We start from the raw sequence: 14,927 nt of genomic DNA, 5'->3' as shown, positions 1-14,927 counted from the left end.
ATTCATCCTTTGTAATCTGGGTTCTTGAGACGGGTTCTTCAACGGGTCTAGATTTTAATATAATCTAGGTTCTTGAAATGACTTATCATCAGGTCTAGATTCTCCATCCATTGACTTGATTTTGGCTTTCTTGGGAAGTTTTCAAATTGATTGTGGGTTCAATGGATTTCATTCTCGCGGGTTCATATCAGGTTTATTGTTCAACCATCACAAAAAACTTTTTTGTGACTGTTGGAAGTCTCCCATTAGATGTAACTTTCAAATGTGATGTTTTTTCATGACAGTTAAAATCTGTCACAAAAAGTAACGTTTGCACGTAAAAACCAATGTTCGAATGTTAACCCGACCGATTAACATTATAACATATAAAATTAGATGTTCGTTTTTTTTGCTTTGCATGAATGATATTTAAGTTCGTTGTTTCTCGGAGAAGTTTGAATGTAGCATTCAGATATTAATGGAGAAGCGTTTGAACATAAAATTTTTAAAGTTCGGATGTTGGGTTATCATTCGCACGTATCTAATCTAATCATTCGAATGTTTAGATTGTTTGTGCATTGAAATGAACGAATGTAATTTCTTACGTTCGATCATCTTGCTTGAATTTGGTGGTATTTTGTTCAAACGTGAAGCCATGTTCAAACGTTTGTTCTTTACATGCGAACGTTTTGATCCGAAATAGTAATTTTACAAAATTAAAAAGCATACAAATTGTTTCATATTACATCATACATATAACAATTAATAATGTCTTATAGAGTTGCAAAAATAGACAATAAAAGTTTCTAATAAAGATAATGATGATAGTATATTGATCATTTCTTCTTCTTTCCTCACCCACAGCGATCCTTCTGAAGTGACATAACACATTTCATCTGAACCACCATCTCCCTCTGTATTTGCTCTTGGATTTCAATGTGTATTATCTCATTGCAATCTCTTTGTTGCTCCTACAAATGCATCTCTAAATCAGATTATCGCAATAAGAGAGACACCAACTCCTATTGTCTTGACAAAAAGAATTGAGAAAGCTGTATTTTTCTGTTATTTTATTTCCATGTCAAAAGGCTATACACATATATAGATCACCTCATGATCTGATCAGCAAGGAAAGAAAATAAAATCTCACCTAATTCCCTTGAATGAAGGGATTACAAATTCCTAAATATGTGAAGTAAAGGTTATCTCCAAAACTAACGTTAATCAAATCTCAACAAATCTTAACACTCCCCTTCAAGTTGGAGCATGTATATCCAGCATGTTCAACTTGCTTCTTAAGTCTTTAAACATGTTTCCTCCAGGAGCTTTTGTAAAAACATCTGCCAGCTGCAATTGAGATGGAACAAATTCTGTAACAGTTTGACCTTCTTGTATCTTTTCTCTTACAACATGGCAATCGAGTTCTATGTGCTTGGTACTCTCATGATATACTGGATTTGCTGCTATGTGAAGTGCAACTTGATTATCACATAATAACTTTGTGGAAATCTGCATGTCATTAAGCAAAAATCTGAGCCAAGTTAGTTCACAAGTTGCTGTTGCCATGGACCTGTACTCAGTTTCCGAGGATGATCTAGAGACTGTTTTTTGTTTCTTGGCTTTCCATGAAATCAATGAATTTCCCAAGTACACACAATAACTTGTAGTTGATCTTCGAGTCATAGGACAGTTTGCCCAATTTGCATCACAATAAGCCTTCAAGTTGAAAGAATTGCTTGCTGAGAATAACAAGCCGAGACCTGGACTTCTGTTAAGGTATTTAATAATGCGAAGAGCAGAATCCCAATGAGGCTTTCTAGGTGCATATATAAATTGGCTTAGGATATTGATTGAGTATGTAATGTCTGATCTTGTGATTGTGAGATAGATTAATTGCCCAACTAATCTCCTATAGCGCTCTGGATCATGCAGCAAATCACCTTGATCATCTGTGAGCTTTAGATTTACTTCTATTGGAAAGTTTGAAGGTTGAGCACCCAAGTAACCAACATTATCTATAATCTCTAAGGTATACTTTCGTTGAGAGATTACAATGCCTTCTTTGGACCTTGCAACTTCCAAGCCAAGAAAAAACTTTAAAGAATTGAGATCTTTGATATGAAATTGTTGATGCAAAAAATCTTTGAGACTCTATATAGCACTAGCATCATTGCCTGTTATCACTATGTCATCTACATAGATAAGCACCATAGTTGTAGATGGACCTTTAGTCTTAACAAATAAAGAATAATCTGAATGTGATTGAACAAAACCAGCCTTTTTGATAGCATGAGAGAATTTTGCAAACCAATTTCAAGGGGCTTGTTTAAGTCCATAGAGGGACTTATGCAGTCGACATACAAGCTTATCCCCTTGTCGAAAAAGACTCGGTGGTGGAGTCATATATACCTCTTCTTCTAAATCACCATGAAGGAAGGCATTGGTCACATCCATTTGATGTAATGGCCATTGTTTAGCAGTAGTAGCAACAAGAAGACATCAAACAGTTGTTAACTTAGCAACAGGTGCAAATTTTTCAGTGTAATCCAAGCCTTCATGTTGAGAAAATCCTTTGGCAACTAACCGTGCTTTGTAGCATTCAATTGTGCCAATGGGACGATGACCAGTAGGCAAAGGAACCAAAGGCCATGTCTTTTGAGTAGTGAGGGCATCAAGTTCACATTGCATAGCCTTTTGCCATGGGTGGTTCGAGAACACTTGAAATAGCATTGACAAAATGTTTATGATTAGAAGATAAAGAATCATATGAAATGTAGTTACTTAAAGGGTACCAAGTACCTGACTTGGATGAAGATTCCTGGTCGGAGGTTGCATTTGATCGCATTGTACTCACTTGTCCACAATGAAATCTTGAAGAAGGATGGATGGTTTTCTGGTATGTTCACTTCTACGAAGAGGTGAGGTTGGAGATGAGACAGGAGATGAGGGATTTTCTGTGGAAGTAGTCTCGGGTAATAGTGAATTAAGTGGATTTGGAAGAGAGGGTGACTCAGTAGGGTATTCTTATCTCTGGTTGAGAAATGGTTGTGGCTGGGGAGGATTCTGTGGTATGAAAAGTAAAAATTTCCTCATGAAAGATGACATCTTGACTTGAGAACAATTGGTGAGTTTTGAGATCATATAAGCTATATGAACAATGGGATAGCCAACAAAGATGCATTTTCTGGCACGAGAGTCAAATTTGTGAGTGGGGTGCAGGTTTGTTGCATAACAAAGACATCCAAACTCTTGTATATGAGAGTAAATGGGTGGCTTGTTATACAATAGTTCATAGGGAGATTTATGTTGCAGCACAGGGGTAGGAAGTTGATTGATAAGATAGGTGGCAGTGAGCAAACTCTCCCCCCAAAATTGCAATGGAAGATTAGCATTAATTCTTAAGGCTCTGCCAACATTTAAGATATGTTGATGCTTTCGTTCAACTACACCATTTTGTTGAGGTGTAGATGGACAAGAGCTTTGAAATGATAAGCCAAGATTGGAAAAATATGGTTTCATTGATATGAAGTCTAAGCCATTATCACTACGAATACATTTAACTTGGCAATTAACCTGAGTATTAACAAAGGAGATGAAGGTTTTTAGTAACCCTTGTGTTTCGGATTTGAATTGCATGAGAAATATCCATGTCAATCGAGTATAGTCATCGAGAATGGTTAAAAAATAATGTGCTCTTGTATGAGTTGCAGTATGAAGGGGTCCCCAAATGTCATAGTGAAGAAGATCAAAAGAATGTAAAGTTTGAATAGTACTAGAAGCAAAAGGTAGTCGTGTTTGCTTAGCCAAATGGCAAGTTTCACACAAATGCTGAGAATTAAATACAAATGAAGGAATAACATGACTCAAAAACTGTGAAGGTCCCTTGGAGGGATGTCCTAATTGCTGGTGCCATGGAATTTTTGGAGTGGAGTCCACATGATAAGTGATCGGTGTGGTAGATGATGCATATTTTATTGATGGCAAGAAGTAGTACAATCCATTAATTTGCTTCCCCAAACCAATCATCTTCTTCGAAGTTAGGTCCTGCAATACACAAAAAGTACGAAAGAAGTGAATAGAATAATTTAAGGCAGCTGTGAGTTGACTAACCGACAATAAATTGACATGGAAAGATGGAGCACAAAGTATGTTTTTAACATGCATGTGGGTTGAAAGTTGTGTGGAGCCTATGCTAGTTATGGCAGAGCAAGCACCAATAGGCGAGGTTACTTGAGAAGAGAGAGGAGAAGTAATTGGAACAGATGTGGCTATTTGATTAGTGGCGCCACTGTCCATGATCCAGTGACTCAAGTCTGTCTTTTGTGCAGTAAAGGAAGAACAAAAATGGGCAGAAATACCTATATAGTTTGCTTGGACAGGTTGTTTACCATTAAAAAAGGCTATGATTTTGGCAAGTTCTTTAGAGGTAAATTGAGGAGTAGGATCGATGGAGGACTTGTGTGTAATGATTTCTGCACTGGCTTGGTGAGCAACGGTTTTTCTGCTTCGATTGGGTGGCTGAACTTCTTTGCCATGCAGTTTGTGTCCAATGGGGAATCCATTGAGAAAATAGCATCGCTCCACAATGTGAGTAGTGCCTTCACAATAAGAGCAATGAAGAGGTTTTCGATTGCCTTGAGGCTTGGAATGAGTGGATGACCACTGTTTTGGTTGTCTTGAAGCCACAATTTGTGACTCCTTGGAGTTGTCATAAGTATGGATACTCATGACATGGATAAGATCACTGCTTTTTGTTTCAGTGAGGCCTCGCTGCTTTTCATCTTCACATAAAAGTGAGTATGCCTTTTTGACAGTTGGTAAAGGATGCATGAGCATAATATGTCCTCGTACAACAGAGTATGTCTCATTGAGTCTCATAAGAAACTGACCAAGTCAAATTCTTTCTTCCTTTTCTTTTAGATCTTTTTGACCTCCACATATGCATGTGATTGAGGGGCTGCAAATGGTTAGCTCATCCCACAACATTTTCATCTTGGTATAATAAGAAAAAATGGATTCTTGATTCTGTTTCAGTTCAACAATAGACCGTTGATTTTGATAATGATGAGAAAAATCACCTTGAAAGAATCGTTCTTGAAGATCTGTCCAAATTTCTGAGGGAGTTGTAGCATAGAGAACACTGTGTATAAGATCTTGACTTGGAGAATTGAATATCCAAGAGAGTACCATATCATTGCAATGCTACCATAAAGAGAATTTGGGATCGGTTTCATCTGGAATGATAATAGTTCCTTTGATGAATCCCAATTTCTTTTTGGCACTAAGACTGATCAGCAACGATTGTTTCAACATGGCATAATTTGTTCCATCTAAGACTTTTGGAACAAGGATCATGCCAGGATGATCAGAAGGGTGAAGAAACAGAGGATCTGCTGGATCAATCGTAGGTGCAGACATGTTTAGTCAGAGTAAGCAGAAATTTACAGAAGCAATAGGATCATTACTCTGATACCATGACAAAAAGAATTGAGAAAGCTGTATTTTTTGGTTATTTTATTTCCATGTCAAAAGGCTATAATATATACACATATATAGATCACCTCATGATCTGATCAGCAAGGAAAGAAAATAAGATCTCCAAAACTATGTGTAGTAAAGGTTATCTCCAAAACTAATGTTAATCAAATCTCAACAAATCTTAACATGTCTCGACTTCATCTTCTCAATTTCTTGGCGTGCTGTATCTAAATCTTTAGTAAGAGTGTTCACTTCCGAAGTCGAGGTCGTGGAAGATGAACCGACACGCTTGAAAGAACGTCCCAAACTTCTTACCAAACTAGACTTGGTCCTGAGCACTTGCGTTAATATGTTTATGTCACTAAGAGAGGATTCCTCAAAGGCTGATTGGATCTCAATTAGTTTTTCCTACAATTACAACAAAAGCACACAATAAGTAACATATTAAAAGAAATGATGAATCAAACATAATATGAATTTACAGAAAATAACCTCGCTTACATAATTATCTTTAACGACATGATCAACCCATTCATTGTACTCATCAGTGTGAGTAACAACAAATACATGAATGAGGGAGAAGTTTTCAGGATTATCACGTTTCTAACAAACCCACATTAGTAATTTTAAAAAATAATGTTAGTACTTAAATAAAAGAATGTGATAAAAATGAGTAAATTTTAATAAGTTATTAATTTCCATTTTATTGGCAAGACATTGGAATGACCTTGAACTGGCGCGAAGGTGGATTGTCAAAGTCATTCTATTCTGTACATTGATAGAACTGAAGTGTTGCGTGAAAAATTAATAATGTTAAATATAATATATGAAGCCAATATAGATGTAAATAACTTATAGGAAATATATCTATAATACTTGATAATCTAGACTTGTGAAAAGATCACAACACTTCCTCCAATCGTCTAACTTATTTTCTGAAAAGGGAACTAAACAGCCTCTTCCAACATCTCGAATCTCTTGAAGTGGTCATGACATCGTCCCTTGTGACGCCGAAATAATGTAGCCGTCAATTCATTCATAGTTCACACATCCTCGCTACGACCAAAATTGAGGTCGAATTCATCCTAAAAAGTGAATTGCGTCAAACCTATAAAATCATAATATCTCTAAAAAAATTTACGTTAGTATATAAATTCACCAGCACACGACTCCGAATGTGATCCTTCTCCTCATTCAGAACATCTCTCCATGATCGCACATAAAATGAGGCATAAGCTAGGAGGAAAACGATGTTGCACTATCATCCACTCCTCCAGTAAAGTTATTAGGAATGTTGACCTTGATTTTTCTGTACCTTCTATTTCTTTCCAGAGCATGGCCACATGTTAAGATGTAATAAGTATCAGCTAATATTTTTAAAATTATTAAATACAGTTCCCAAAGTATTGAAATATAATTAATTGTCAACAAAATTTCCTTTCTGGTATGCGTCGACTGGTTGTTTGTCTCCTGTGTATCAACTTGTTCAGGAGCAGAGTCCTCCGTTAGGGAGTCGTGAACGGATTCGAGACTTAGGGGAGGAGGCACATTTCTGCATTGTCATTTTGGTGGCATGCTTGAAAATGATTAATATTTAAAAAAAAATTAGGATAGAATAATTTATAAAAATGTATTGTATTGTCACCTATGTAAATAAAATATTTAATACTTTTATTCATCTCCAAATGTATTTTGCATGCTTGTTTCAAAATTGACTTCAATAACATCTTCGTTATCATCATCTTATTCTTCGTCTTCTTCATCGACTTCCACTTTGGAGTCTTCTTCTTCTTCTTCAGACTCTTCTTATTCTTCTTCTTCTTCACTTACTTCATGAACTGAATGATCATTTGATAGGTCGAGATATACAGGTGGGGCATTATCTCTACATAAGGGGATTAGTTCAAGTGCACCGAGGTCAACAAATAAATTAATACCCTCTCCATCTTCTTGGTAGGCCTCTATAATCGGAATGCCATCTTCATCTTCACTATGATCTACCATTCCTACTTCATAGATATTCTGAGGCACAAATTTATGTGCGACTCGCCAAGTTATCTCTCAACTATCTTCATCGGCCCCTTTCATTAGATCAACCAAGTAATAGAATTTGGTAGTTTGACATGCCTATATGAATGGATCATCTTCCTACCATTTACATGCAGTATTATCACTCGTAAAGTGACTATCCCTATATATCGAAACCTGACCACTGTTTAAAAACATATGTCACATTCTCACCCATGTATTTTAATCAGAAAATTTCACGTATGACACTATAGTAGTCAATATCATCTATTCCATGACTTCCCTCAACCAACACACCACCGTTTTACGTCTTTCGATTACGTTCATTGTCCATAGTATGGAATCTATAACCTCAAACCGTGCATGCAGTGTGAGGGACCACAGGCCAATGCATGCAATTCAGAAGAAACTGATGTAGGATCATTAGCACGTTGTTCCAAAATCTAACAATTGAAATAGTAACAAAATTATTAAAAGTAAACAAGAATTAAGATGGTTCAAAGTGATTTTAAGTCATGGGACATTTAAAATGTATAGGCGTTGTTCAAACTATCCGAGAAATTCTTCTTTGTGTCTCACCTCTATATTCTCTATGCCTCTGTCCTAAGTTTGTCCATGTGCTCATTGTATAGAAGTACAAAAGGATAGGATACTTGAACACAAGAGTTATATAATAATTTTTTTAATTAGAATTATTCTAAGTATGCAGCAACATACCTGAGATAGTCATCAATCTCTTGACAAAATTATTCAACACGTACCATCGAACTTTTCCTAACTCTCCACTAATTAAGTCGTATCCCGTTTGTGCACCCAAGGGCCGTACATTTTGGGAAGACACTAATAGCTCAAGAGGGGGAGGAGCAGCAAGATCAGCATTCTGCTCTTCACGATTAAATCGTGTCTCAACACCACGAAGATATAGAGAGCAAAATGTCAACCATTCCTCCTCTGTTATTGAACCCTCAGCTCGGGTTTTATTCCCAACAGTGCACTTCAATCTACCCAAACATGTTTCAACTGGATACATCCAACGGAACTACACTGGTCACCTAACAGTACCTCCAATGTATTGCTAAATGAACCATTACATCAAAAACTGATGGTGGAAAGATTTGTGAATTTACACAGTATAGTAGCAATGTCTTCTTCCATCTTCCGTAACATATCTCGATTTACTACCCAAGAGCACAAATCGTTGAAAAACATGCAAAGTTCGGTTATGGCGACACAAACATTAGAAGTCAGTTTCCCATGAATTCCCACTAGTAAAAATTTCTGCAAAAATACGTGACAATCATGACTTTTTAGTCCACTTATTTTCCAATCATCAGGGCTCACACATCTATTGAGATTGGAGGCATGACCGTCCGGCAACTTCACACCATGCAACCATTTGCAAAAATCCATCCTCTCATCCCTTGTCATCGTAAAACATGCATGCGGCATAACCACCCCATTGTCTTCCATTCGTAAATGCAGATATGTTTAATTCTCATTCTCTCAAGATCTTTCATTGCCTTAATAGTGTCCTTTGTCTTTTTATTAATGCTCACCAAATTTCCCATAATATTATCACAAATATTCCTCTCTATGTGCATTACATTCAAACTATGTCGCAACATGCATGATGGCCAATACGGTAAGTCAAAGAAAATACTACATTTTGTCCAATTCAATTCTGCAGCGCCTCGTTTTCCCTTGTTCTTTCCCCGACCTTTTTGCCAAAATTGTTCACTCTAACTTCCAATAACTGTTTGACTATCTCGTCCCTAGTTAACTCATTCGGTGCAGTTCTGTCCTCAACTCTCCCATCTAGTTTAGCGCCTTCTCCTCGCCAGGCATGATTTGCTGTCAGATACCATCGATGGCCCATGAAGCACATCTTTTGCAAATATTTTAGCCACTCACTTGCAGTTTCTTTATTGCATGTGGGACACGCTAACTTCCCTTTAGTACTATAACTAAAAATATTCTCATATGCTGAATAATTATTTATCCTCCACATTACTGCAGCATGCATCTGAAAAGATGTCAACTTGTAAGCATCAAAAGTTTTGACTCATGTTTCAACTCTTTAATTAACGGCTGTATGAATACGTCAATATCATTCCCAGGTGATCTTGGGTCAAGGATAAGTAAATTTAACAGAAAGTTTGGTGCCTTCATGCACCTCCATGGTGGAAGATTATATGGAATCAACACTACGCACATTACGAGCTCGTTTTCAAATTCTGGGTATTGATCATCAAACCTTTGCCATGCAAGTGAGCCAACTGGGTGCCTCATATATTCGTCATCCTTAACTCTTTTCTCCTCATGCCACCTCATATCTTGAGCTATTGTTTCACACATATATAGCCTTTGCAATCAGGGTTTCAACGGGAAATAACGTAAAATTTTCACCAAAACATTTTTCTTACCCTTCCACTTTAACTTTTCGTATACAAGACAAGCCTGTTTTTCCTCATTCTTCTTCCAAAACAAAACACAATCATTCTTGCATGCATATATGGACTTGTACTCAAGCCCTAACCCTTTTCTCAACTGTTTCGCTTCATAAAAAAATTTCAGCAACGCAAAACCTTCAAAAAGCACCTCATTAAATAAGTCCAAGACCATGTTGAATGCTTTTGTTGACATTCCACACAATGACTTAACGTGAAGCAGCTACACAATAAATGAATTTTGCTGTGTTTTGTACATCTAAGATAAAGCTCACACTTTTGCATCTTCCTACGTTGTAGAGAAATTCTCCCCAATTTAGTCCCTCAACCACTTGAGGCGTCCTCAACTATTTCATCCATAAACATCTCAGCTTTAATGTCACCCAACATCTCCTCCATCTCATCCCGCTCATTAAAGTCATCTCGCTCATTATTTTCATCCATGTGCCACATATTAATACCATGACCAAACATAAACTCGGTTGATTGTTAGTATAGCTCACCATGCAATACACATCGGGTAAACCAAAAATCCATAACATTCATAAAATATATAACGTTTTACTTCATCCAATCCTATAGCACACATATATTTGACCCTCGACATGGACACTACGTAACCGCGACTATCGGTAGAGGCCAGAGCAAAATCAATAAAGGCTCTAACTCCATGTGCATATGATACATTGTCCTTGGGAGAGTGCTGGTAATGAGTTCAAAGCAGATTAAAATCCCTATTTTTTAATTTTACATGCTGGAAAGTGAACTGAAAAAATGATTTGTTGAGGTCATGGAACATGGGGAATGTAGTGCAAATTGGAGTATAGGTCAAAAGAGGGACTTATCCATTTTATTTAGTTTTTAAACCAAGGGAAAGATGTCAAAAGCTTTGCTAAAACACATAACACATGCCCAAAATGCTTAGAAAGACTACATTGGGTCATTATTTGTAGATTTTTTTCGGTTATTTGGGACACTAATGAACTATATCCTAATGGCTAGGGAAGAAATCTGAAGTGTATTATTAAATGGACAAGCCAGGGATAAAAAAAAAAATAATAAATAAATAAAATAAAAAGAAAATAAAAGAAAAGAAGTGAAATAAAAAGGTTTTCATGCATGGTTTACATATGTGTTTTGGAAAAGGCTGCCTATTACCGGGGTCCTTACTAAATAAAAGAATAGGTGCCTTTTAAAGGGTAATAGCGTGAAAGCCGCCACTACAAATGGTTTTGAATTAGAGTAACACCATGTGGTTATCTCAGATTAGCTGTTGTAATTGAAACTGTTAATGCCTCTTGGTAGTCGATTTTAGAATTCTAACCTTATTCCCATGCACTTAAAGGAAAGCAACTTTGTTACATTTAATTCCCTTGGTTGATTAACTAAATAGTGTATAAATCTTCCAGTTGATACCAAAATTCAGATTATTCTATCTCTAGTGTTCTTAAACTCAACAAATTTATTTCATGGCATATGATTTTCAGATTTATTGGAATTGTGGTTAGTAACTTTCCTTTGGTATGATTTCATTCACTTTATTTGCTAGGGACTAGCAAAAAGTCAGTTGGGGGGTATGATAAATGGTCAATTATGCGGTATTAATACTTTTAAATATCTTGGGTTAAAAGAGCTTTATGTGTTAAAATAAGAGTATTAATTGAATAATGTGAATTAACTTTATTTGACAAGTGAAATAATATTTTACATCTAATTAAATATTTACACTTGCAATTCCATAAGTATCGAGCCCACAAAGCTAAAAGTCCTTGCATAAAGTCCCCTGGACTTGAAATACATATTTGAATTGAGGCCTAAAGAGAGACCACATGCAGCAAGTTGTTGCCTCACATCTCATTCCTCATGAGTCAACTTTAATGAGTCCCACACCTCATGAATCAAGCTGCACTTTTGGGGAGTGGAACCAGGGGCATGCCTTAAGTCCTGTACTGCTTTGGGAGTGGAATGTGGGTGAGGAGAAGGCATGCCTCAAGCCCTAGACTGTAGCTGGGAGACGTGGCTGGACATGGGAAAAGCAGGACAGATGCAACGGATGCACAGAGGGAAGAGATAAATGGAAAAGAAAAAAATTAGGCTGGGGTTTTTTTTCATTTTTTTCGGTAGTTTTTAGTTCTCATTTTGGGGGTTCTCTTCAATTTTTGTTTTATTTTCTCTTTGGGTTTTTGGATCAACGTTGGCTGCGGTTTACTTTTTTTTCTTTCTTTGGTTTTTCTTCGCAGCGTTAGTTTTCAGTTTTGTTCTCAGCATTTCTTGATCAGCTTCCGAAGTGTATTTGAGAGGCTATTTTTACACTATAAGGTTTATCTCATTGGGGTTTCTTTTTCTCTCAAATTTTATGATGACTTTATTTAGATTAATTTTTGCTATTAGAAATACCATGTGTAGCTAATTTCTAAAGCTTGGGTTGTGGAATGAGACTTGACTTGTTTTGGGTTCTAGTTTAATGCAATATTTTGTTGATGAATATTGATTTCACTTGTTGCTAGTCAAATTTGAATTGAAAATAGAGAACAACTCTTGCTCTTGATTTGTTGTTGACGTAAGGCACAACAAATGCTTGAAAATTATCAAGACTTCTCCTAGTTGATTGTTAAAGTGTGTTTGGTTAGTAATGTTGTGAATCCCTTAGGGAAACATTGAAAAACTTGAGCATAATTTTTATCTTCCTTTTATCAATGCATTGAATGGATTGTTAATCGAGAAAATTTTCTAGAAACCGAAAAAAGGAGAGTTCCATACCCAACTCAAGTGTTTGTCTCTTTGATTAGAAACTTTAATTTCAGTTTTGATTTAATTTTTACGGGAATTAAATTCAAACTTTTTTTTTTTATCTTCTTAATTCATTTTCAAAGAAATATATTAAAATCCATTTTGCTCATTGTTTATACATACATAAAAAAAATACAAAAAGAAAGAGTTATAAACTTCATGTTACCTCTTCACACTTCTCATACATCATCATACTTTCCAATTAAATTTGACAAATGCTTTGATAATCCTGTGTCCCTGTGGAATACGATCCTGAACTTATCCTTGATACAACTTTACACTTTTACACTTGGAAGCACATTTTGGACTGAGTCAAGTTTTTGGGGCCGTTGCCGGTTGCCGGGGACAACTAGTGCTTATCAGAGCATTCCTCTATTACTGAAAGGGCGTTTGTGGAGCTGTGAACCTCTTCACAGCCTGGGTGATATCTGATCTTTTTCTCTTTTCTTTGTTTATTTTTCATTGTCTTTGATTTTCTGCACTTGTGTGTATGATTGATTGGACTAGAGACCAAACATCTCAACTAATTAGGACAGAATCATTGGTATCTTTTAACTCTGCATGACTATCTCTTGAAACATCATCTGACACTGATAGCATCATGGCTGAAGATGAACATCATGATAGGGAAATGGTTAATCAAAACAGGACACTTAGAGAGTATCTACAGCCTGTTAGGACTAGCACCCCTTCTTGCATCATTTTGCCTCTTAATGCAAATGCTTTTAATTTTAAACCTGGGATGATTCCATTACTACCACATTTTTGTGGCATGGAATCCGAAAATCCCTACTTGCATATCAAAGAGTTTGAAGAAGTTTGTTACACATTTATGGATAGAACATGCACTGAAAAGATCATAAGATTAAAATTGTTTCCTTTTTTCTTAAAAGACTAGGCTAAGACATGGTTGAATTCCTTAAGACCAAGATCCATTGGGACTTGGCAAGAAATGCAAACTGAATTTTTAAAGAACTTTTTTCCCATGCATAGATACAGGCCCTCACCATGGATAGGAGAATTTGAGGATCATAAGCTTTTTCTATGAGGGTTTACAACAAAAAATGAGGCAATTTGTAGAAACCATGTGTAATGGTAAATTCTTCAACAAAGGGCCCGAGGAAGCCTTTGAATATTTTGACTATGTGGCTGAAAGTGCTCAATCTTGGGATGTTTTTGACTTGTATGGTAGATCTGAAAATAAAAAATGTGTTAGTGGGGGTGGTAAATACCACTTGAAAGAATCTGATGATTTACATGCTAAGCTTGCATTAATGTCTAAAAAGTTAGAGTCTTTAGAGCTTAAGAAAGTTAATGAAATGCATGTTTTCCCATCAATTTCTGAAAAATACAACATATGTGAGGATCTAGGGCATGTGACTAATGCATGCCCAACAATTCCTACTTTTAAGGAAGTTTTGCTTAATCAATCCAACCTTGTGCATATGATTTCTAAGAATTTTTCTGGACCTTATTCTAATACTTACAACGCAGGTTGGAGAAATCACCCAAATTTCAGCTAGAAAAATGAACAACCTGGGCCATCTACACAAGGACAAAGTCAGTACACCCCTTATGCAGCAACTGGCCAAGGCTTGGGACCCTCTTATTTTGCAAATCACCCCCCCCCCAATGCAGAAAAAGGGAGTGGAAGATTCCATTCAGCAACTAATTGTTAGCCTACAACAGTTTATACAAAGTCAAACCACGATCAACAACCAAAATGCCCAGGCCATCAGCGAGATTAGAGGGACCTTCACTAGAGCAACCACTACTCTAAGTAACCAAGAGAAGGGCAAATTCCCAGCTCAACCCCAGCCCAATCCACAAGGGCAAGGTCAACCATGTCAGAATCATGGTGAATGGGCCAATGTGAGATCAATGAAAGCTATTACAACTTTGAGGAATGGTAAGGTTGTGGATATCCCTGTCCATAGTGCAAGAAATTCAGGTAAAAAAGCTAACCCTCCTTTAGTTAGTGGTGAGACAAGCACCTTAGACCCAAATAATGATGCATGTCTCATACCTGCACCTTTTCCACATCTTTTGCTTTCTTTGCATAAAGAAAAACAATATGCTGAAATCCTAGAAATTTTTAAGCAAGTGAAGATTAACATTCCACTTCTTGATACTATTAAACAAATTCCTGCTTATGCCAAGTTTCTAAAGGATTTATGTACTGTGAAACACAAACTAAATGTGCAA

General features: G+C 36.5%; 1 protein-coding gene across 1 annotated transcript; it reads right to left on the bottom strand.

The window, feature by feature from the left end:
* Positions 1 to 1,233: 1,233 nt before the first annotated feature.
* On the bottom strand, positions 1,234 to 2,824 carry LOC109020837 (uncharacterized mitochondrial protein AtMg00810-like). The gene is made up of 3 exons (XM_019003367.2): positions 2,779 to 2,824; positions 2,564 to 2,696; positions 1,234 to 2,047 (listed from the first exon to the last, which is right to left on the bottom strand). The coding sequence occupies exons 1-3, from the start codon at positions 2,822 to 2,824 to the stop codon at positions 1,234 to 1,236; spliced, it is 993 nt and encodes a 330-aa protein (XP_018858912.2).
* Between the last annotated feature and the right edge of the window lie 12,103 nt (positions 2,825 to 14,927).

Source organism: Juglans regia, chromosome 12, assembly GCF_001411555.2.
Source record: "Juglans regia cultivar Chandler chromosome 12, Walnut 2.0, whole genome shotgun sequence".
Classification (NCBI taxonomy): Eukaryota; Viridiplantae; Streptophyta; class Magnoliopsida; order Fagales; family Juglandaceae; genus Juglans; species Juglans regia.
Note: the sequence above shows the minus strand (reverse complement) of the source record. Positions and strands in the feature narration are given on the sequence as shown.